This window comes from Cajanus cajan, chromosome 3 (assembly GCF_000230855.2).
Source record: "Cajanus cajan strain Asha chromosome 3, NIPB_CcT2T_4, whole genome shotgun sequence".
NCBI classification, from domain to species: domain Eukaryota; kingdom Viridiplantae; phylum Streptophyta; class Magnoliopsida; order Fabales; family Fabaceae; genus Cajanus; species Cajanus cajan.
In genome coordinates, this window is record NC_138519.1 from 32,458,941 (window position 1) to 32,482,158 (window position 23,218).

A 23,218-nucleotide genomic window follows, 5' to 3' on the forward strand; every position below is an offset into this window, starting at 1 on the left:
ATTGACATTAATAGAAAAATTGGCAGCCCAATTTGAAATGAAAGACCTAGGAAAACTCAAGTACTTACTTGGAATAGAGGTTGCTTACTCCAAGAACAGAATTTTCATCTCCCAAAGGAAATATGTACTTGATCTCCTCAATGAAATAGGAAAGTTGGGATGTAGAACCTCAACAATTCCTATAGAACAGATTCATAGAATTGAAACTGAAGAAAGGACTTTTGTAGAGAAGGCCCAATATTAGATATTGGTGGAAAAATTGATTTATGTATCACATACAAGACTAGATGTTGCTTATGCAGGTAGTGTAATAAGTCAGTTTATGCATGACTGACCTAAGAGAGAGACACATGCAAGTAGTTAACAAAATTCTTCAGTACTTGAAGTCAAGTCCAAGAAAGGGGCTATAGTTCAAAAGGAAAGACACATTGACTATGAAAATATATATTGATGTCTGACTATGCAGATTCTATCACTGACAGAAAATCTACTTCTGGATATTCTATGTTTCTTGGAGATAGTCTAGTAGCGTGGAGGAGCAAAAAGCAAGATAGAGTATCTCGTTCTAGTGCAGAAGCTGAACTTCGAGCCCTTGATCAAGGAATGTGTGAAGGACTTGGGACAAAAATCATTTTGCATGACAATCAAGGTGAACAACCCCATGCAACTATACTATGACAATAAGTCTGTCATGAGCATTGCCCATAATCCAATACAACATGACAGGACCAAACACATTGAGAATGACAGACACTTCATCAAAAATAATCTAGACAGAGGCTTTGTAATTACAACTCATGTTCCTACAGAACTTCAGATGGCAAATATTTTTAACAAAGGACTCCCTCAAGGTAGATTTCAAGATCTTGTAGGCAAGTTGGGAATGGTTGATATCCATTTACCAACTTGAGGGGGAATGTTGTAATTAGAGAAAATATCTTCCTAATTAGAGAAGATATTTGTAGAACCTTCTATTTATTTTTTAGCATATTTTGGTTCCTTATTTCCTTATTTTGGAAGATTAGATTTTACAAATAGGTGTAATGATAATATAATATGCCTGAATAAAAATAATAAAATCATTCTTTTTTTCAAGTCTTTTTTTTTTTTGAAGCAACAAAATATTAATATATATTTATATAAGGCAACAGTGGTGCTCTTGAGGTTTACAAAATGGCATTGACATCCAATGGTTATAGGCTATATACATCAAAGTTGTATATGTATCCAATAACCACCACTACGTCATCCCAACCATTCTCTCAATAAATTGATAGCTTTCCACCGGCCTATAGCATCTACATTCAAGCCCTCCACCTAATCAATAATCATAGATACATTCCCTTCCCAAAAATAAAAACACTAACAAACAAACAATTCAGTGGTAAATTCCAACAAACCTAGGACCTATAATTGCAATGCTTCCTTTGTACTTCCATCCCACTAAGTTAGCAAAGCAATTTGACACACAGATGAGGATTTGAGTATCACTCATAAAAAGGAAAATGAAACATGTTTCCATATAGAAGAGATCCAAACCCAAGCTATGTACCTAACTTTTTCAACCGTTCCATCAAAATCTAGTTGTGCTCCTTTAAAAATAATATCATTTCAAAGTTTCCATAAGGACCATACAACTGAGCACCAAACGGTTTTCCAAGCCTTACTAGAGCCTTTGCCCAGCTAGTGGCAATTGTGTTACGCCAGGTTGGTCATAAGATCACAATACACTACCCAATTACAACCAATCCAATTATAGCAATCATACCAAATTTGAAAGGAGAATTTGCAACTAAACAAGACATGACTGATAGACTCCTCCTCTAATTGACAGAAAACACAAGCTGTTGAAGCTCCTTGCTGCAAAATGTTTCGGTTGGCAAGGTTTACCTTTGTTGGTAACCTATTTTTGAGTGCCCTCCATACAAAAATTCCCACGTTTGACTATACCTTGAGTTTCCATACTCTAGAAAAAAGATTTGGTATGTCTAGCGGATTCCGTATCAATGATGAATACGTTGTCTTTACTATGAACTCCCCAGACGGTGATGGTTTCCATAGGATTTTATCTGGCCTGTTGTTTTCCAACTCCACCAACGGGATAACTACATAAAATTGTTAGATAAATTAAGTCCCTATTAGAACCATGCTCTTCTCCACTCTAGCTTCCACTCCCACTTCCCATCTATCCTCTCCTCCATGTCTCTCACCACACCTTCTATTTGAAGTGAATTTGAGTATAACCTCTCATTTTTTTGCCAAGCACTCTTCACCCACCCAAACATCATAAAAAAATCTCACCAACCCACCATTCCCTAACTTTCAACAAACATTATCATCAAAATAAGGTTGTTGCTCTTGTTCTCTACAAACAGAAATGATGTCTCTCCACCAAAGTGAGTCAGAATGGGATACTCTTTTCACAACAAGTTTCCCATGCACTTTATATCTTGACTCTATGACTCTCTTCCATAAGCTAGATTATGTAGTTTGTAATCTCCACCTCCATTTTGCTATTAATGCATGATTAAACAAAGCAACATTTCTTATTCAAACCCCTCCTTTATTCTTTGGCATACAAACATTCTCCCACTTGACCCATGATGTCTTTCTATACTCCTCAACTCCCCCCAAAGGAAATTCCTTTGGATACAAATTATTTTCTTCACCACACATGGAGGGATTTTAAAGAAAGTAGTATAAAATAGTAGTAGGGATGGGAACACCAAATTAATGAGGGTTACCCTTCCTCCCATTGATAAAGTCTTTTGTTTCCACATAGCCAATTTGCTCCTAATCTTCTTAATCACTGGATCCCAAGAAGCTTCCTTCTCGAGTTTGCCCCCACCGGAATACCAAGGTATAAGAATGGGATACATGTGATCTTACAATTAAGCAATCCTGCAAATCTCTCCAATGATGAAGCTTCAACCCCAGTGACCACAAGTTTACTCTTGAAGAAACTCACTTTAAGTACTGACACTAATTCAAAGCTCCTCAAAATAGCTTTCATGCACAAAATATTAGAATAGGTACCTTTTGTGATGAAAAATGTGTCATTGGCGAATTGCAAGATTGGTACCTTGACCTCATTTTTTCCAACACAAAAGTCTTTGAATAGATTGTTTCTAATTTCTTGACGAACTAACCTTGAAAGGTCCTCTACTATCACCAAGAAAAGAAAAGGAGCAATGGGGTCTCCTTGTCTAAGGCCCCTTTGAAGGCAAAATTCCTTCGAAGGACTCCCATTTACCAAAATTGAGACCAAAGAAGATAACAAGCCCCTTTTTATCCACTTGATCCATTTTTCACAAAATCCCAATCTCCTCAACATATAAAAGAGGAACTCCCAATTGAAAGAATCGTGCACCTTTTCAAAATCATCCTTAAAAATGACTCTCTTTCTTTTTCCTTTTTGCTTTATCAACTATTTCATTTGCAATAAGAATGTCATCTTGCATGCCCTGCCCACCAATGAAAGCACTTTGTCTCTCATCAATTATCTTGTCCAAAACAAGCTTCATCCTTTTAGATAAGAGTTTTGAGATTATTTTATAAACACATCCAATTAAGGATATTGGTCTAAAATCCTCAAGTCCTTGTGTATTATCCTTCTTCAGGATAAGGGTAATGAAAGATGGATTTCCCCCTCTAGGAATAGATCCATTTTCCCAAAATTGGTTGAACATTTCCATGAAATCTTTTTTCATAAAAGTGCCAACATTTTTTTATGAAGAAAAAGTTAAATCCATTCGGTCCAAGGCTTTTATCACTACCACAATCCCACACCGCTTCTTCAACTTCTCAAATCTAGCACATAGCCCTTCATTTTCCTCCCTACCAATGCTCTCAAAATTCACCCCATCAAGGAATGGTCTAGATTCTCCTTCATCTTTGAAATTATTTTGAAAGAATTCCCATACACCTCTTTTAACAATTGTTGGGTCCTCTTCCCACCTCCCACCTACTTCTAATCCCTTAATTTCATTGATCCTCTTCCTCCAACTCACTATAGAGCGAAAAAATTGTTGTCATCACCTTCTTTGATCCACTTCAAGGTTGTCAGTAAGGTTATACAGTAGATGGCGGCAAGGACCTTTAAGTGCCACATTGCCATGGCAGACGCCATGGCAGTCTATGGCGGACATCATGATGGGAAAAATATATATATATATATATATATATATATATATATATATAATATGATGCAAAAATAGAAAAATAACAGACACATATATTAAAACCCTAAACCCTAAATATAACAATCTAAAATTCATGACATTCATAATCTAGTGATAGTCATCATAATAAGACATTAATTCCTAACCAGCAAAAGGATTAAATAGCCATAAAAACAAAGAAACAATGTAAAAAAAACAGCAAAACACATAAGGAGAAGGTGCAAAATTGCGTGCAGAGTGAGAAGGAATGGAGCAAAATCACGCGCGGAGGTAGAAAGAAAGAATCGCGCGCGGAGGGAGAAGAAGCGAAGCAGAATCACGCGCGCAGTGGTGGTCACGTCAGAGGTGGTGGCAGTGGCAGAACTCATCGGAGGAGGCGCGTCGTTGACATTGCACGGAGGAGACGTGCCGTTGACATTGCATAGGCAATGTTTTAGAACTTTAGGCCTATTCAGGAAAATGGAAAAAATGGAAAGCCTAAACCTGGAAGAAAAACCCGAGCCCAAACTCGGAAAAATGGGAAAAAAAAAACAAAAGCCCAAAATGGGCACCATGACCACCCGCCACGCCGTTATAGGAGAAACTGAATTTTAGAAGTGAATATTATTGAAAAGGTAAACTGCACATTGTGCGGTATGGTTACATATATAGAGAATTACAACAAAGAGAATAACAAAGCCTAAACAGAAAAACTAACTCAATACAACTAATAAAAGTATTTATTATTTATTCTCTAATACACCCCCCACAAGCTCAAGGAGGATGAAACACAACAGATGGGTTGACCACATTGAGCTTGGAACGGAGAAACAAAAATCTTCTTGGTGATAGAGCCTTTGTCAGAATGTCTGCATATTGATGTTGAGCAGGTATATGTGAAACAACCAGAGTTTTACTTAGCACCTTTTCTCGAACAAAAAAGATGTCTAGTTCCATATGTTTGGATCTTGAGTGCAGGACAGGATTGTGAGATAAAGCAACTGTACTCTGATTGTCACAGAGCACTGTAGGAGTATTTATTTTGACTTTTAATTCCTTTAGGAGAGACTGAATCCACAAAACCTCTGTGACAGCTTGAGGTAAAGCTCTGTATTCTGCTTCAGTACTTGACCTGGCAACAAGCAGCTGCTTCTTGGACCACCAAGACACTAGATTAGGACCGAGATAGATGCAGGCTGCTGAAGTAGATCGTCAGTCATTAGGATTAGACGCCCAATCAGCATCAGTAAAGGCAGTAAGATTAAAAGAGGTAGTAGAAGTGGCAGGGGTGAAAAGTATCCCATGTCCAATAGTGCCTTTAAGATACCTAAGTATTCTTTTAACAGCTTTCCAATGTTCCTCCATTGGAGCACACATAAACTGACTCACTTTCTTGACACTAAAAGCAATCTCTGGCCGAGTGATTGTAGCATATTGCAAGGCACCAACAACAGATCTGTATAAGGTTGGATCGTCAAACAATGTACCCTCCTTAGCAAGCTGTTGACCTCCAACCATAGGAGTAGATATCCCTTTAGAGTCATCCATTTTAACTCTAGTAAGCAGATTAGTGATGTATGTCTTGAGATAAAAATAGCCTTCCTTGAGAAAGAAATTTAACTTCAATACCCAAGAAATAATCCAGGGTACCAAGATCTTTAAGAGAAAAATGCTTATGGAGCTGATCAATTAATTTTTGCAAAAAGGAAGGAGAATTGCCAGTAAGAATAATATCATCCACATAAACAAGCATGTAAACAGTGACTGTTGAATCAGATAAGATGAATAGACTAGGATCACATTTGCTTTTACTGAACCCAAGCATGAGTAGAACAGAGGTTAATCTTTCAAACCAAGCACGAGGGGCCTGTTTCAGACCATAAAGAGCTTTTTGCAATTTGCAAACCAGATGTTTAGTCCCAAGTTTAACAAAACCAGGAGGTTGAGACATATAAATGTCTTCCTCAAGCATTCCATTAAGAAATGCATTATTAATATCTAGCTGTCGAATAGACCAGTTATAGGAAACAGTAAGAGAAAGAACAACCCGAATGGTAACAGGTTTAACTACAGGAGAAAAAGTTTCAGAGAAATCAAGACCAGGTTGTTGATGAAACCCCTTAGCAACAAGTCTGGCCTTGTATTTATTAATTGAGCCATCAGGATTTTCTTTGACTCGAAAAACCCACCTGCATCCAATGGGTTTCCTGCCCAAGGGTAAGTCAACCAGCTGCCATGTATTATTTGCATGTAAAGCTTGAATCTCAGCTTGCATAGCAGCAAGCCAGTTAGGATCAGTGAGAGCAATTTTCACTGATTTTGGTTCAGCACTAGAAAGTAGGAGTGTAGGATTTATTCTAGATTTGACAATTCCATTTTTGGATCGAGTAGTCATGGGATGAACATTGAGCGTTGTAACAGGAGAATGATGTTGAGAGACAGAAGGTGAAGACGAAAAGGAGTGATCAGTAAGAGAACCAGCAGGTGCAGCAGCAGATTCAGAATTGAGGGGGCTAAGTTCTAATGATTCTGAACTGGAGGAGCTAGAAGTCTGAACTGGTACAGAAGATGAGGAACAGTGGGATTTAACAAGAGAGGGAATCACAGATACCGAAGTTGCAGAGGTAGAAAAATCTGATTTTGGAACAAATAGATCATTGTAGGGAAATCTGTTTTCATTGAAAACAACATCCTTGCTCACATAAATCCTTCCAGCTTTACTTAAGCACTTATAGCCTTTATGACTAGGAGAGTATCCCAAAAATCGACACTCCTCTGATCTGGGCTGAATTTTGTGTTGATTATAAGGCCTAAGTAAAGGAAAACAGGAACAGCCAAAAACTTTCAGAAATTTATAATTAGGATCCTTATGATGAAGTAGCTGATAGGGTGATTGATGGCCAATTGATGAGGATGGTAACCTATTGATAAGATAGGTAGCAGTTAAGAAGGCATGATCCCAAAACTTTAATGGCAATGAAGCATGATGTAGCATGGCTAAACCAAGCTCAACAACATGTCTGTGTCTCCTCTCAACTATGCCATTTTGATGATGCGTATGTGGACAAGTAAGTCTGTGGACAAGTAAGTCTGTGAATAATCCCATGCTGTTGTAGAAAAGAAGTTAGAGGACGAAATTCACCACCACCATCAGTTTGAACAGACTTTAAGAGGGTCTGAAACTGTTTTTCCGCTAGCGTCTTAAAGTTCAGGTAATGAGAAAAAACATCAGATTTCCTGTGAAGAAATAAATCCACATATATCGAGTGCATGCATCAACACACGTTAAGAAGTACATATAACCACAACTAGATTCTAATGATGCTGGTCCCCATACATCTAGAAAGACAAGCTCAAGTGGTTTACAGTAAACAGAAGAAGAAGGTTGGGAAGGAAGTCTATGAGATTTTGCAATACAAGAGTCACAAAAATCTGAAATTTTATTAACAGTAGGAATGTGAATGTTACAAATTTTTAAGGCCTTAGTTAGAGCATCATGATGCGGATGCCCTAACCGCAAGTGCCACTGTCTATAGACACTAGGAACAGTGTTTGTACAAGTTGCAGAAAGAAAAGTACAAGGTTCAGGCAAAACAGAAATTGAATTCTTCTTGTGAGCAACTTTGATTATTTCATTCTTCATCAAGGATGGATGAAAACGGTAGAGACCATCTTCTCCAAGTTTGCCTTCAAGAAGTGTCTCGTTCAAATCCTGTGATTTGACAAAACAGGAATGAGGATTGAATACAAAATAGACATTATTGTCTTTAGCAAACTTGGAGACACTCATTAAATTTTTGGTTAAGGTGGGAACAAGCAAAAGATCTTTTAGTGACAAAAAGGTGGAGGGACAAACAGGGGACCTAAACATATTAGAACCAATTGAGGTAATGGATGTACCTTGGCCATTGGCCATGACAATATGCTCTGCCCCTGTAAACTGAGCACTTTGTAGAAGATTTTGTGGATCAGCAGTGGCATGATGAGAAGCTCCTGAATCAGGAATCCAAGCTATAGCAGTATTTAGAATGGGAGCAGAGCATGGAGTAGAAGAGGCAGTACTCTGATGTGCTGGCTGGTTGGAATAGGGTGCAGGAAAGATGAAGCCAGGTGGAGAAAAACCGAGCCCAGATAAAGTGGACCCAAAAGGACCATTCATCATAGGGGTAGGCCACTGTGCCAATCCTGATGATCCAGACATGTTAACAGACCCAGAATAAGGAATAGGACCAGGATTGGGAAGAAAGGATGGGCTGAAGCCAAAGTTCTGAGGTCCGTAACCATTCTGAGAGCCAAAACCAGTAGTAGGATAAGAGGAAAACATTGAACCAAAAGGCATCCCATATCCAGCAAATGGCAGTCCATTGGTTCGTTGGTAACAAGTAGACGCCTCATGTCCTCGTTTGTGACAAATTTGACACTGAACAGAGGAACAATTTCTGCCACCACGTGCACCACCTCGACCACGACCTCCATCATGATTCTGACCAGAAAAGCTATTGAATCCACCTTGTGAAGGAAAAGAGGAATGTTGAAAGGTGTTGGGCTGTGAATTTGGCATTTGTGGTTGCTGAAATGCTAAATTCACATTTGGAGCTCCATTTGCAAAAGAAGTAGTCTGAGCTACATTAATAGTCAGAGGTTCTTGAATGATCGCTGTTCTAGCCTGTTCTAGTCGTGCTTCTTGAGAAAGAATCATGGTTTCAAGTTCAGCAGGAGAAAGAACATCATCACGACTAACAAAGGCAGTGATTGTGGAGATGAGTGAGTCATATTCAAGTGGAAGGCCTCCAATGATACATTCAGCATGTTCTCTGGTGGACACAGGACTTCCAATGGAAGCAAGAATCTCAACAATAGTATTGATGCGAAGCAAATAGTCAGAGCAAGTCCTTGTGCCCTTCTTTATAGTGCGAAGTTCCAGACGAAGTTGTGTAGCCTTGATTTTGGTAAGAGAGTGAAAATGTTGAAAAACCATATCCCATATCTGATATGAATGGCGGCAAGACACGACACGCGCTTGAATCGAATTTGAAAGTGTGGTTAGAAGCTAGGAGAACAGAAGTGAGTCCTTGCGATCCCATGCAGTGTACTCAGGATTCACAGAATTTTCATCACGATCCTCACTGGTGATATACTTCATCGGAATCTTTGGATTGACAACAAAACGCTCAAGATCATGAGCACGAATGACAGCAGTGACCTGTTGCTGCCAGGTCATGAAATTTTTCTCATCAAGCTTGCAAGTAACAGTTTGAGAGAAGGTATTATTGATACTAGCAGAAGCTTGAGTAGAGGTTGCAGAAGCGGAAGCCATTGAAATTGATTTCAAGAATCAAAGGAAAAGATGGAGAAGACAACACCGAACACGACGACGAGAGAATCACTACGACGAAGAAGATAACACCGAACACGACGACGAGAGAATCGCTGCGACGAAGAAGACAACGGAGGCGCAACACGATGGCGTAAGAAAGCAACAACAAACACACAGCGCAGTGACGAGAGAAACAACGACGAAAACAACAGCAAACATTTCGTCGAGAGAACGCGACAGCAAGAGATGCAACGCGACAGTGAAAGAAACGCACAACACGAGGGCGTGACACAGAGGCGCAACACGGAGGCACAACACACGCTCCGTCAAGAAACAGCAACGGCAAAGAGACGCAAGGCGACAGCGAAAGAAACGCACAACACGAAGGCGCGACGCGGAGGCGCAACACAGCGGCACAACACGGCGGCGCAACACGGCGGCGTGAGAAAACAACGACAAGAAGAGCGCAAGAGAAACGCAAAGAGGTCCAAGATCGCACCGAGCTCACGATGATACCATATAGGAGAAACTGAATTTTAGAAGTGAATATTATTGAAAAGGTAAACTGCACATTGTGCTGTTGGTTACATATATAGAGAATTACAACAAAGAGAATAACAAAGCCTAAACAGAAAAACTAACTCAATACAACTAATAAAAGTATTTATTATTTATTCTCTAATAGCCGTTACCGCCATAACGGCCACCATATGTAAAATGGCGAACCCGCGCCATACAGAGGCCAAACGGCCATAGTGGAACGCGGCCACCACCGTGCCGTTATAGCGCTACCATTTAACAACACTGATCCACTTAACTCTTGATCTTTGGTGTAAGATAGAATCATGTCTTAGTTAACCTCCAAAAGTCTCCTAAGAGATTCCTCCTCCTCTTCAAGACCTACCTCTTCATCTATCAAATCCATAGCACTAACCTTTTGAATCAAGGTCATAGCTTGTTTTTGCTCATCACCAACATGATCTTTGTGCCATTGCCTCAAGTTCTTTTTCAACAACTTTAATTTTTCTTTTATGACAAACGCAGCCCACCCCATCACCTCATACAAATTCCAAAGTTTTTCTACCATTTCCAAGAAGCCTTCCTCCGAAAACCAACAATTGAGGAACTTAAATGGCTTTGGTCCCCAATCAATGATAAAAGTTTTCATGACAACTCTACAATGATCAGAAAAGCTCCTGCTAAGGACATATTGCTTGCTACATAATCTTAATTTAGAATATAGTTAACAATATTGAATATTTGTGTAATTCAAAATGCAAAAGATTCCATACAGAACAAAACAATTTAGGCGTGCACCTATGTGGAATTTAGATTCCCCACTATTCAGTGAGAAATTAAGGATAGTGTTCTCCTAATAACAGTAGGAATCCTAGTCTGCCTGTGTGAAATGAGTTTGTGGACAATCATCATGATTCTGAAGTTTCCAGCAAGCAATAATCAAAATAATTACACTATCACTTTTCATGCCACCACTACTAGATTATAAACATTTAATATGCAAAGACTACTCTCTGGGGATTGTAAACTTATACCGAGATCCACATTACTGAATGGGCTTCCACTTGCAAAAATAATGTTGTCACCCAAAATGGAGAATGCTTCTTCAGCAGTGCATTCAGCTGTCAAAAATGTGGGAAGTGGCATACAAACTATTATGAATGCATGTTTTCAACTGCCATAGCACTTCCAATTAAGAAAAAAAAACATACATACCATTCTTTGTTGGATTTGACATGGCAAATATGGCTGGTCTCGTTGATGTTGAACCCTTGAGTGCCTCTAATACCTGGAGGACAGGAAGTCATCAGTTATAAGTATATTGAAGAAATAAATTTAACAAAAAAAAATAATATCTATGAAAGCATGAAGTAACATGCAATTTTTCGCTTGAATTTTCATTCAGTTTATGCAGAAAAAGCATGTGATTGGCCTGTTAATGCATAGAAACTTTCTATGCATCATGGGCAGAATGGAATTACATAAATTTACACACACACACATACATATATATATGATGAGATGCAAATACAGTGAAAGGGATGAAGATTTGAAAGGTCAACAAAAGTATTAGAATTTAACTCCACCCTACAAAACCAGCTTGTATGATGAGTACTACTAGACGTTTATAAGCTTTACTAAAGCCATATCTTTAGTCAATGTGGCACTAAACTGCCTAAGTATGATGCTTAACTTAGCCTTTCTGGTCAGCCCCTCCATAGGTAGCCCTTTTTAGCCATGGGTGACCATGTTGAACCAAAGATGTCTTGGAATGTCCGGAAATCCTTTAATTTTGATGATAGCAAACTCTATGTTTTTTGATGGACTAATACATACAACGAGTGTATGCAGGAATCATGCATCCAAGGAAGCAAATGCCTATATAGCAAACTTATATGAAGCATCCAATGTACAACATTCACACAAAAGTAATGTACGTAAAAGGATCATCCTATGTTATGCACTTAACACAATTATATGAATTGAATGTCCAACTAGACTACGTAATCTTAAGTAAAAACAATTTTTTTTATAAAGACCCGAATGTCTAGTGTCTAAACTTTTCAAGTCTTTTACACAAGCGTAAAAACAATAAAAAATTAAAAATAAAAATAAGTCTAATGCTTGCACGTTTTTATTACCACGTTTCGCACTCATAAATTCCCCTGATTAAATTCAAAAACTTAAAAGAATATCACTTAAAGATGGTAATTTGCTATGAACATATTGCATTTAATTATATATGCTTTTCTAGTTTATAAGTACAGTCTCTAATTAAAAGAGGCCTGATCACTGGGGAAATGTACAAAGAGATTACACAAAATAAACATATACAAAAAAAGTCGCTTATCAAGTTAGAAAAGGAAAATCTCGTTTAGTAAAAACTTCCACGAATAACCTGATCAACTGCATTTGTAGAAGAGTCAACAATGCATGCATTAACCTTACGTGAAGACTTGCACAAGGAATTTATGAGAATCAGATTGGGAATAATGTTCGAAGCCACCTTCACAATGGATATCTTTTAAGTAACTATAAATACAAGTCAAGATATAGACATGACAAGAACAATGACCAAGTGAAAAGTTGTGCAAAAACTGTCAAATTTGTTCTTTCAATCTCTTCATAATGTTCTATGTTCATCATCCACTAGACAATCATAGTATAAGCTAAATAGTCTATCCTTGCTTAGCGAGTAGCCATACATTGTACTTAAACTTACATATCCTCTTCATGATAGTTAACTTTTAATACCTTTCACCTCTTATAATTAAGCATAAAGAGGCTTGAATCCAAATACTTGTGTGTAAACTAAATATAGTTTACGACCTTCAACCAAAAGTGATATGAAGAATACTTTGTAGCCAGAAGTGACATTCAAAAATACTTGTTTGTAACCAAGTTTAGTTAGTGGAACATTCTTATTGGAGTTCGAAGTAACTCATTTGAGTGAGCCAATTAAAAAAATCTCTTGTTTCATAACTTCTTATCCTTCACCTTTTCCTGGACTATTGTTTTGCAAACTCATTGATAGAAGCACCATCAAACAAAAAATACACAATGGTTCTCCTTGATTTGGGGATTGTTCTTCCCTTTTTGTGTTTTTCCATACAAACGTGGAACACAGTCTCACATTGGATTGCCAAGTGTAATTATAACTTTAATCATGGATATTTTTTTTTTTTTTACCATCTATATATATCTAATAAAAGTTATTTAATTTATATTTGGAAATTTTGCAGTAGTGGTCACGGTGCTATCTATTATCATGCTATAGCAATTTTGGGATTGGCTCCCCAACGCCACTGTCCGAAATTGATAATTATGATTACAACTACCTTTGTAAATTCAAATGATCAATTGGTAGATGTCTCTACTTAGTCATTTAGAGGTCCTCTGATTTGTAACAAGATTGGTATATATGTTTTATATGCTCCAACTTGAAGGGGAGTGTTATACTTGATGTAAAGAGAATAGTTAGGTTTGCGCCAAAAAAAAGAGGATAGTTAGAGATTGCCTTTATGTAATTACATAATACATAATTAAGAATATCTATAAGGGTTTAATAGTCATGTACTGTTAATGTATAAACTTTTACATTTTCAACCAATAAAAAATACATGGTTGTTATGACTTTTAAGAAAATTATTTTAAAAGTCAATAAACTCATCATAATGGTGGTTTGTGATGGATGACTGTGTAAAGCTGCTTAACCCTGGCAGTACACCTTTGTCTCTCTATCTATAAATCCTTGTATTTATGCCTCTCAATATACAATATCTTTGTGTAGTTCAAACTCAAATTGTCCCTAGTATTTACTCCTCTATTTCTCTTTCTCAACAGGTACAGACAAGAAAATTATGAATATGGCCAATTGTACATGTTAGAATTTGGGCTTAGAGTCTAACTCAATCCCTATAAAATCAGTTTATGAGACGGGGACTACCCAAACCTTATAAGCATTACTTAGGTCATATCTCTGGTCGGTGTGGGACTAAACACTACCCTTGAAATTGCAATTAAGGCAAGCCTCAGAGTCCACAACTAAGATGAGTTAGGAGTGACCGCAATTAAGGTGGATTTCCAACACTAGCTCACTCTCAAGGCTACCATCCTAGAATGGGGAAAATGCAAGGGGTCCAACAGTGGATTTAGAATAGTTTCTAATACTATATAAGAATTTGGGCCTAGAGCCTAACTCACTTAAAAAATGACTTGTATAATGAGGATTTCCCAAGCCTTATTAGGTCATATTTCTAGACTAGTCGATATGGGACTAAAACACTATCCTCAAGCCTACAATTGAAGCAGCCACAAAGAGGCCACAACTGAGGTGGGTTACAAGTGATGACAATTAAGGCGGCTTTCCAACAGCTTATAACTCCTTCAAATGTCAAATAGATAGAGGCCATATTAATTCAATAATCTTAATGAAAAATGTGTGCAATGAATAATCAAATCAAAGTATATACCTCTTGTGAAAACAATCCTCCAACAGCAGATAATCCTAGGAGGACATCTGGCTTCACTTGCTTGACCTATTACCAAAGTTCAGTAAGGATGTACAAAGCAAGCAGTTCAGCACAGCAGTTAATCATCTAAAAACTGGAAGAAAAAAAAATTGAGAAAACTAATTGTAAAATATTAAACAAGGGAATTATACACCCAAAAAAAAAGGAGATACCTAAAAAAAACAAAGGAATTTCCCCAATAGATAAGATGAGAGATCGGATAGCTTTGTTATATCATTTTTTCTGTATATATGTTTTACTTTTAGATCAATCACAATTCCTTATCCTCCAAAATATTTTCTAAATTCATCTCTTCATCATCTTTTAATTCAAGAAAGAAAAACTTGACTGCTGATAAAAGTTTTAACTATCTCGCTTTTGTAAAAAAATTTTATATTAAGAGTTAAGTTTAGGATTAGGGAAGAAGGAAAAGATACTGATGGCTCAAGTTTTACATAGAAAATATTATTGATGGATACGATGTTGTCTGGTAGATTATAACTCTCCTATTTATATTTTTAATTAGATCAAGTACTAGAACAACTAGTAAACCTAACATAAGTCATTGGCATTAACAATATGACTAAATCGTATTTGTTGACAGAGGAAAAACAAAACATGAAAATGACTCCATTTGTCTTGAATTACACAATGGAAGGTCTTATTTGCAAAATTGCAATGAGATATAAATACAAGGAATAACCAGTTAACCACAATCCCAATTATCATAATTACATATCTACATATAGTCCATAATAACCCTATTTACATAATAAAATATAACTGATCCATAATAAGAGATATAAATGCAAGGAATTGTTAATGAGGGAATCAATTACTGTTATTATTTTCTATTATATATTATGTATTTTAGGAATAGCAATCAATTTATTTATTGCATATAATTAGACTTCCTACAAATTAGAATTAGATTTATTCTATCATAAATAATTGAAAATAGCTTTGTAGTATTTATTTGGGAGAAGGGAATGAGAAATCAATCAGAAAAGCCAACTTATCTGACAGGAATAACTGTTACCATGATCACCATAATGACATATATAGCTCATAATATCTCTAAAAAGAAATTTTGAACTCCATAATATCTCTGTTTAATTTTATAATATTTCCCTATTTACATAATCTCTAACAGTATAAGAAAAAAATATATCAAGAATGATCAATTTGATCAATTTATAGTCCTTAAAATATTTTTTTTTTCTTTTCATTTTAGCCCCTATAATATTTTGATCAATTTGAGTTAGTGTTTTTGAAAAAATTAGGTTGGGACTAAAATCAAATTAATTACATATTACAAGGACAAAAATGAGTATATCACAGGGACTAAAAGAAAGTAACAAGGAATAAAATAATAAAAGAGAAAATTTACAAGGATAGTTTTAAAAAAATAATTTTATCAAGACCAAAACCAAAAAGATGTAAATTGCATGGACCAAAAATATATTTAAGCCATAAAATTTTATCATAAAATGGCTGTAGTTGGTAATTCCTTTGGTAAAATATTAATATGTAATCTAACTAGAAGTACTTCAAATTCCTTATTCTTCAATCTTCAGGCATCTATGGTGAGTCATGAGTTATAAGTTGTGACAGTTCATTAACTTTATATTCAAATGCTAAGAACTTGTCCTTTTTTTTTTTTTTTTAAAGGAAGAACAAAATGAATTTTTAAAAAAAATTAATTTATTCCACATATCATGTTTCATAATTCATATCAGCAACTAAAGAAATATTTTACAAACCACTTCCACAAGGCTTGCTCCTTCTCTTAGTCCTTGACGATCCATTTCTTTCAAATTTCTTGCAAAAGGAAGGGCATCTGGATCAATATTTTCCCTTCCTTTTGTGATTAATCCCTGTATTTGCAAAAAAAAATAAAAAAAAATAAAACAAAATTGAATATTACATGGTGATTAAATATTTGGAAATAATCATTAGTATAACACAAAATTCACCTTCATGCAATGAGTTTGACAGTCACCGCAAATTATAAATAAAATTAAAGCCATAACAATTCTAGTTTGTAAAGACAGTTAGTGGATGATATTTGGTGGGTTCAAGTCAAGATCGATAATAGTGAATAATAAACATACCAAAACTGGACTCTGAAACAAAGAAAATGTGAAAAAACAATAGAACCCTTTTCATTGTAGTAAAAAAGCAGAACAAGATTCATAAATTCAGAATATCTTTTGATTAGTAAGCTTTCACAACACAAAATAGTTATCAAGCAGCAAAATTGAATACTTAATCAGGTTCTGTTGTAATTAGAGGAAAATCTTCCTAATTAGAGGAAAATCTTCCTAATTAGAGAAAATATCAGTAGAATCTTCTATTTTATTTTTTTTCAGCATATTTTTCCTTATTTCTTTATTTTGGAAGATTGGATTGTTACAAATAGGTGTAAGGAAAATGTAATTAGTATAAATGATAATAATAAAATTCATTCTCCTTTTCAAGTTGGTATCAAAGCTCCAAATCGTGGGAACTCCGTTTCCGCTGCAACAGTAGCCACCGCCACCGCTGTCCGGCCACTGCGGCTGCCGCCGTAGCCATAGGGGCCGTTGATAGGGCAGAAAGGTGCGCCCCACTCCAGCGAACACAATGCCGGAAATCGCTTCAGGAAAGACACCACCACGTGTCACCACCGTCGCCGGCACATGTAGCCCACGTGCCTAGCTCCGGCGAGACCCACTCGCCGCCACCGTCACAGAACAGGTCGTTGGAGCCTCCTGAGTCCATTCCACAGTCCATTCCATAGGTTGGTGACACTCCATTTAGCCCAGATTTGAGTAGACATGAGTTTTGAGTTCTGCTCCGTTTTCCCGGTGTAGCCCACACATCGTTGTCGTCACAGACAGGGTCACCGGAGACACCTGATTGCGTTCCAAGGGATGTCTGAGGTAAAAATTATTCCTTCGGGTCCTAATGATCTTCCAAATGTGGTGGGTCCCTACCGGTTGGATGGTCGGAATTTCTTACAATGGAGCCAGTATATTTGAAGGATTCTCAAAGGACGTTCAAGACTAGATCACATAGATGGTGGAGGGCCAGGACCAGACGACTCTAATTTTCCAATTTGGGACAATGAAGATTCACTAATTATGACTTGGATGTGGCATTCCATGATTCCTGAGATAAGTCGAAATTATATGTTTCATTCTTCTGCCAAAGAGATATGGGATGATTTACAAAATACTTTTTCACTAAAAAAAGATTTTGCTACATGCTATGACATTGAAAGCAGAATATTTAATATAAAACAGGGCTCTCTTTCCGTATCAGAATATCATAGAATCTTGAATGGACTTTGGATTGAATTAGATCAGTACCAAACAATAAAGATGTGCAAAACATATGTTGCCGCACATGCTGAAGCCATGGAAAGAGGAAGAATCTTTAAATTTCTCCATGGCCTGAATCATGAGTAAAACCCAATCAGGGTACAAATCTTAGGAAGAGAAAAATTACCATCCTTATCAGAAGTATTTTTTATGGTAAGAGGAGAAGAAACTCGGAGAGCTGTCATGCTTGATGGGGAAATTTCTAACACAGGCTCTACCATGACAACTGGAAAGGGATCCACAAGGGGGCAAATGCCGGAGGAAAGTCGTTTGAAAAAGGTAATCGTGGAGACTATTGTTCTTACTGTAGAAGATCCGGACATACCAAGGAAACATGTTTCAAACTCCATGGAAGAAATAATGTTCTCAGCGCATAGGAAACAACAAAAGGTCTACTCAAAGATGGGAAAATCATACTACCTCAGAACAGGAAGCCACCAATCAATCTAGTACCTCACCACCACTAGATCTTGACATGAAAGCTTATAAAGAGGAACTGGAGCGCTTGAAACCAATGGTTGAATCAATGAGTAAGCCCTCTGGGTCATGTACTCTATCCATGAAAGGTAAGATTTGTCTCAATGCTGTTGGTCCTGTCAAGGTATTTGGATTCTTGATTAAGGAGCAACTGATCATATGACACTTTTTCGTGTGATCTTCAACTCATGTTAAAAGAAATAGAAAACAACTTATTACAGTTGCAAATGGTCAGGGTGTACCTATATGTGGCTCTGGGAATATAATTTTGGAATCATCTATTGTATTAAAAGATGTTTTACATGTTCCACAATTAGCTAATAGTCTTATCTCTGTGCAAAAACTCACAAAGGATTTAAATTGCTCAGTAACATTTTTCTCAACTTATTGTGTTTTTCAGGACCTTGCCATGGGGAAGACGATTTTAACTGCTAAGGAGCAGAGTGGGTTGTATCTGTTGGAATCTGATGACCAAAGAAAAACAAAATCATGAGTCAACAAGCTACATCTGAGACGTGGGCAAATTCCCAAATATGGCTACATCATAAAAGGCTTGGGCATCCTTCATTCAACCTGATCAAGTCTTTATTTCCTCATTTGTTTACTAAGGAGTCAGTTGAGTCTTTTAATTGTGATATTTGTCAATTGTCAAAACACCATCGTGCATCTTATCCTATTAGTAATAAAAAGAGTACTTCTCCATTTGACTTAATTCACTTCGACGTTTGGGGACCTGTCGTAGAATCTATTTTCGGAGCCAAATGGTTTGTTACCTTTATTGACGATTGTACCCGTGTCACGTGAACATACCTTAGGAAAAATAAATCAGAAGTTTTCCAAATTTTTGTTAATTTTTACCGTCTTGCCCAAAATCAATTTGGAAAAATTATCAAAAGAATCAGGTCTGATAATGGTACTGAATATGTGAATCATGAATTTCTCAATTTTTTGTCTCATAATGGTATTATTCATGAACTAACATGTGTAAATACCCCTCAACAAAACGGGGTTGCGGAAAGAAAGAATCGTCATCTTCTTGAAGTAACTAGAGCTCTTCTCTTTCAAATGTCTGTTCCAAAATATTACTGGGGAGAAGCTGTGTTAACTGCCATATATCTCATCAACAAGTTACCCACCCATGTCTTAAATGGCATTAGTCCTATAGAGTTTTTATTGTCTTTTGTTCCCTCTTCCCCCCTAATATCGAGTCTACCTATTCGAGTCTTTGGATGTACTGTTTTTGTTCACTCTCATCATCCTAATCGTAGTAAATTAGATCCCAAAACTCTTAAATGTGTCTTTATTGGGCATCCTTCTAATAAAAAAGGGTATAAATGTTATCATAATCAGAGTCGTCGCGTCTTTATCTCCATGGATGTCACCTTTCATGAAACACAATCCTTTTATGTCAGTCCACCACTTCAGGGGGAGAAAGCACTTGAAATGGAGGAGCTCTCCTTCTTGTCATTACCATATTTGTCTTTGCAAGATGCCCAATACCTAAGCAATGAAGCTACCATGGTCCATAGCGAGGAAGAAGCGGAAGAAGAGGAAGAAGACAAATTTTTTGGCAAAAAATATGAAAGAAGAAAACAACCCACTTCAACTCTCAAGCAAGAAAATTTGTCTAATCCGGAGGTGAGGATCCCTGAAGATAACAGTGAGGAGGTAAGTATTATTGAGGATTTACCCATCGCATTGAGAAAGGAAAGAAGGTCATGTGCTAAATATCCTATTTCTCGATATGTTTGCACTAACAATCTCTCTGATAAGCACAGAAGCTTTATTGCTGCTATTGATGCCACAAAAATTCCTAACTCAATCCAGGAGGCCATGAAACTTGAACATTGGACTCAAGCCATGAAAGAAGAGATGAATGCATTAGAAAGAAATTCAACTTGGGAGATTGTTGATAAGCCAAGAGACAAGAAGGCAGTAGGGTGTAGATGGATATTCACATAGAAACATAAGGCAGATGGGACAATAGAAAGATATAAAGCTAGATTGGTAGCAAAAGGCTATACCCAAACTTATGGGATTGACTATGAGGAGACATTTTCCCCAGTGGCAAAGATGAATACAGTTCGAGTTGTTCTCGCTTTGGCTGCTCATTTGGTTGGGACTTACACCAATTGGATGTGAAGAATGCCTTTCTTCATGGAAATCTGGAAAAGGAAGTGTACATGGAGATTCCTCCAGGTTTTGAAGTGCAAAATGAAAGAAACAAGGTATGCCTCCTAAAGAAAGCATTGTATGGTCTTAAACAATCCCCTAGAGCATGGTTTGGAAGATTTACAAAAATAATGGTTTCCTTGGGATACAGACAAAGCCAAGGAGATCATACTTTATTCATAAAGCACTCGTCTACTGGTAAACTCACTCTATTACTTGTCTATGTGGATGATATGATTATTGCAGGAGTTGATGAAACAGAAAAATTGGCATTAAAAGAAAAATTGGCAGCCTAATTTGAAATGAAAGACCAAGGAAAACTCAAGTATTTTCTTGGAATAGAGGTTGCTTACTCTAAGAACGGAATTTTCATTTTCCAAAGGAAATATGTACTTGATCTCCTCAAAGAAACAGGAAAGCTGGGATGTAGAACCTCAATAGTTCCTATAGAACAGAATCACAGAATTGGAAGTGAAGAAAGTGCTCCTGTAGAGAAGGCCCAATATCAAAGATTGGTAGGAAAATTGATTTATTTATCCCACACAAGACCAGACATTGCTTATGCAGTTAGTGTAGTGAGTTAATTTATGCATGATCCAAGAGAGAGACACATGTAAGCAGTTGACAAAATTCTCCCGTACTTGAAGTCAATTCCAAGAAAAGGGCTATTGTTCAAAAGGGAAGACACATTGACTATGAAAATATATACTGATGCTGATTATGCAGGTTCTATTACTGACAGAAAATCTACTTCTGGGTATTGTATGTTTCTTGGAGATAATCTGGTAACGTGGAGGAGCAAAAAGCAAGATAGAGTATCTTGTTCTAGTGTAGAAGCTAAATTCCGAGCCCTTGCTCATGGAATGTGTGAAGGACTCTGGATGAAAATCATTTTGGATGACCTTAAAGTCAAGGTGGACAACCCCGTGCAACTATACTGTGACAATAAGTCTGCTATGAGCATTGCCCATAACCCAGTACAACATGATAGGACCAAACACATTGAGATTGACAAACATTTCATCAAAGATAATCTAGACAGGGGCTTTGTGATTACAACTCATGTTCCTACAGAACTTCAGATAGCAGATATTTTTACAAAAGGGCTCCCTCAGGGTAGATTTCAAGATCTTGTAGGCAAGTTGGGAATGATTGATATTCATTTACCAACTTGAGGGGGAGTGTTGTAATTAGAGGAAAATCTTCCTAATTAGAGAAAATATCTGTAGAATCTTCTATTTTATTTTTTTTCAGCATATTTTTCCTTATTTCCTTATTTTGGAAGATTGGATTGTTACAAATAGGTGTAAGGAAAATGTAATTAGTATGAATGATAATAATAAAATTCATTCTCCTTTTCAAGTGGTTCAAAGGCCATCTGTATGATAGATCAACTTGAGCATCAAAACATGAAATTCATTCAATCAGGAAGCCATTTGTTCAGGCTGTGCACCAACAAAATGAGAAAGAAGCTAACTTCGATGATCAAAGATCAAATTCAACATTCAATCTGGCTGAGTATTTGACTAGTGATTTGAAACATAACACATGCAATCGAGTAAAAATTACAGAGAATCCTATTTACCGATAAACAATTACAAATCACTAATAAATCTCCTGTTTTGTTCATAAACTAATTGAGATGCAAAGACAAAAGAACAGTTCCCTACCTATCCAGGCAAAAAAATATGGTCCTTACCAACTCATCCTTTTACATAGTATGATGATTTATAAATTATGGTGTTAATGAAGGATTAAGAATTATATGCTACGTTGTTCAGGAGTCTCCAATAGAGCACTCAGTATATCGCTCTAAGCCTCAAACCATTTACCATAAATTGCAGCGCAAGTCACAGATAAAGCCATATGGATATATAAGGGAAAAGAAGAATTTGAAAATCTATGATATGTATTGAGTTATATGCACACACCAAAACAATTAGACTATATTGATTCATTTAAAAATTTAATAGTTTAACAAAATCAAATGTTTTAACTGTTTCAGTGAGTTTGAATCCATTTTTCCATATTATGATATTATTGAAGGAAATTTTATTTTTGTTTTTAACATTTTATGGATTTTCAAAATTTTCAAAAACATTTCTAACAGTTTTGTATCGATGCTTCATAGACTGCTACTGAACAAGGTTATGAAAGTCAACCCCCAGAATTACATAATAAATTTGCAATTGAATATAAAATGCATAATAAGTTATCCTTTTCATCAGAAATAAAATTGAATTATTACAAAGGACTAAACTACATCTAATAGGGAAACAAAGATCAAGCTATATAATACCTTTGCATCAACAACCCAAAACTGACTCTTGGCACTCTCAAAAGCTACTTCATTATTACCCAGCATCCTTGCCATTGTTTTTCTTGCTGCATTCAGAACCCCAATTCCAGCACTGCAGTAATACAATATAGACATAAAAGCCACAAAACAATGCCTTGAATATGAATATTCTTGGTGCTAAAGGACTCAACATAGAATTTCAATTGAAACAACCATCTAACTCAAAGCTTTCATTATGAGAGAGGCATGTAGGAAGCAACTTTTTGAGGGTGCTCGAGTAGGAAGTAGCAATGTTCAAATTTCTATCCTACAATTTGCAATTTATGCTCTTTTCTTTGGGAACCCATCCTTGAAAAATATAAAAGTATTTAAGAGTATTTTAAGATGTTTTGAGTTGG

At 36.5% G+C, this 23,218-nt stretch overlaps 1 protein-coding gene across 2 annotated transcripts in view; it reads right to left on the minus strand.

Moving 5' to 3' along the window:
- NAD-ME1 (NAD-dependent malic enzyme 1) overlaps positions 1-23,218 on the minus strand; it is a 46,756-nt gene that overhangs the window by 12,837 nt on the left and 10,701 nt on the right. For both annotated transcript variants that reach the window (XM_020370814.3, XM_083070835.1), the window contains exons 10-14: positions 22,821-22,932; positions 16,271-16,384; positions 14,469-14,534; positions 11,212-11,284; positions 11,031-11,117 (exon numbers count right to left, since the gene is read on the minus strand). In XM_020370814.3, coding sequence (XP_020226403.1) covers positions 11,031-11,117; positions 11,212-11,284; positions 14,469-14,534; positions 16,271-16,384; positions 22,821-22,932 — 452 coding nt within the window. The remainder of the gene's footprint in view (positions 1-11,030; positions 11,118-11,211; positions 11,285-14,468; positions 14,535-16,270; positions 16,385-22,820; positions 22,933-23,218) is intronic.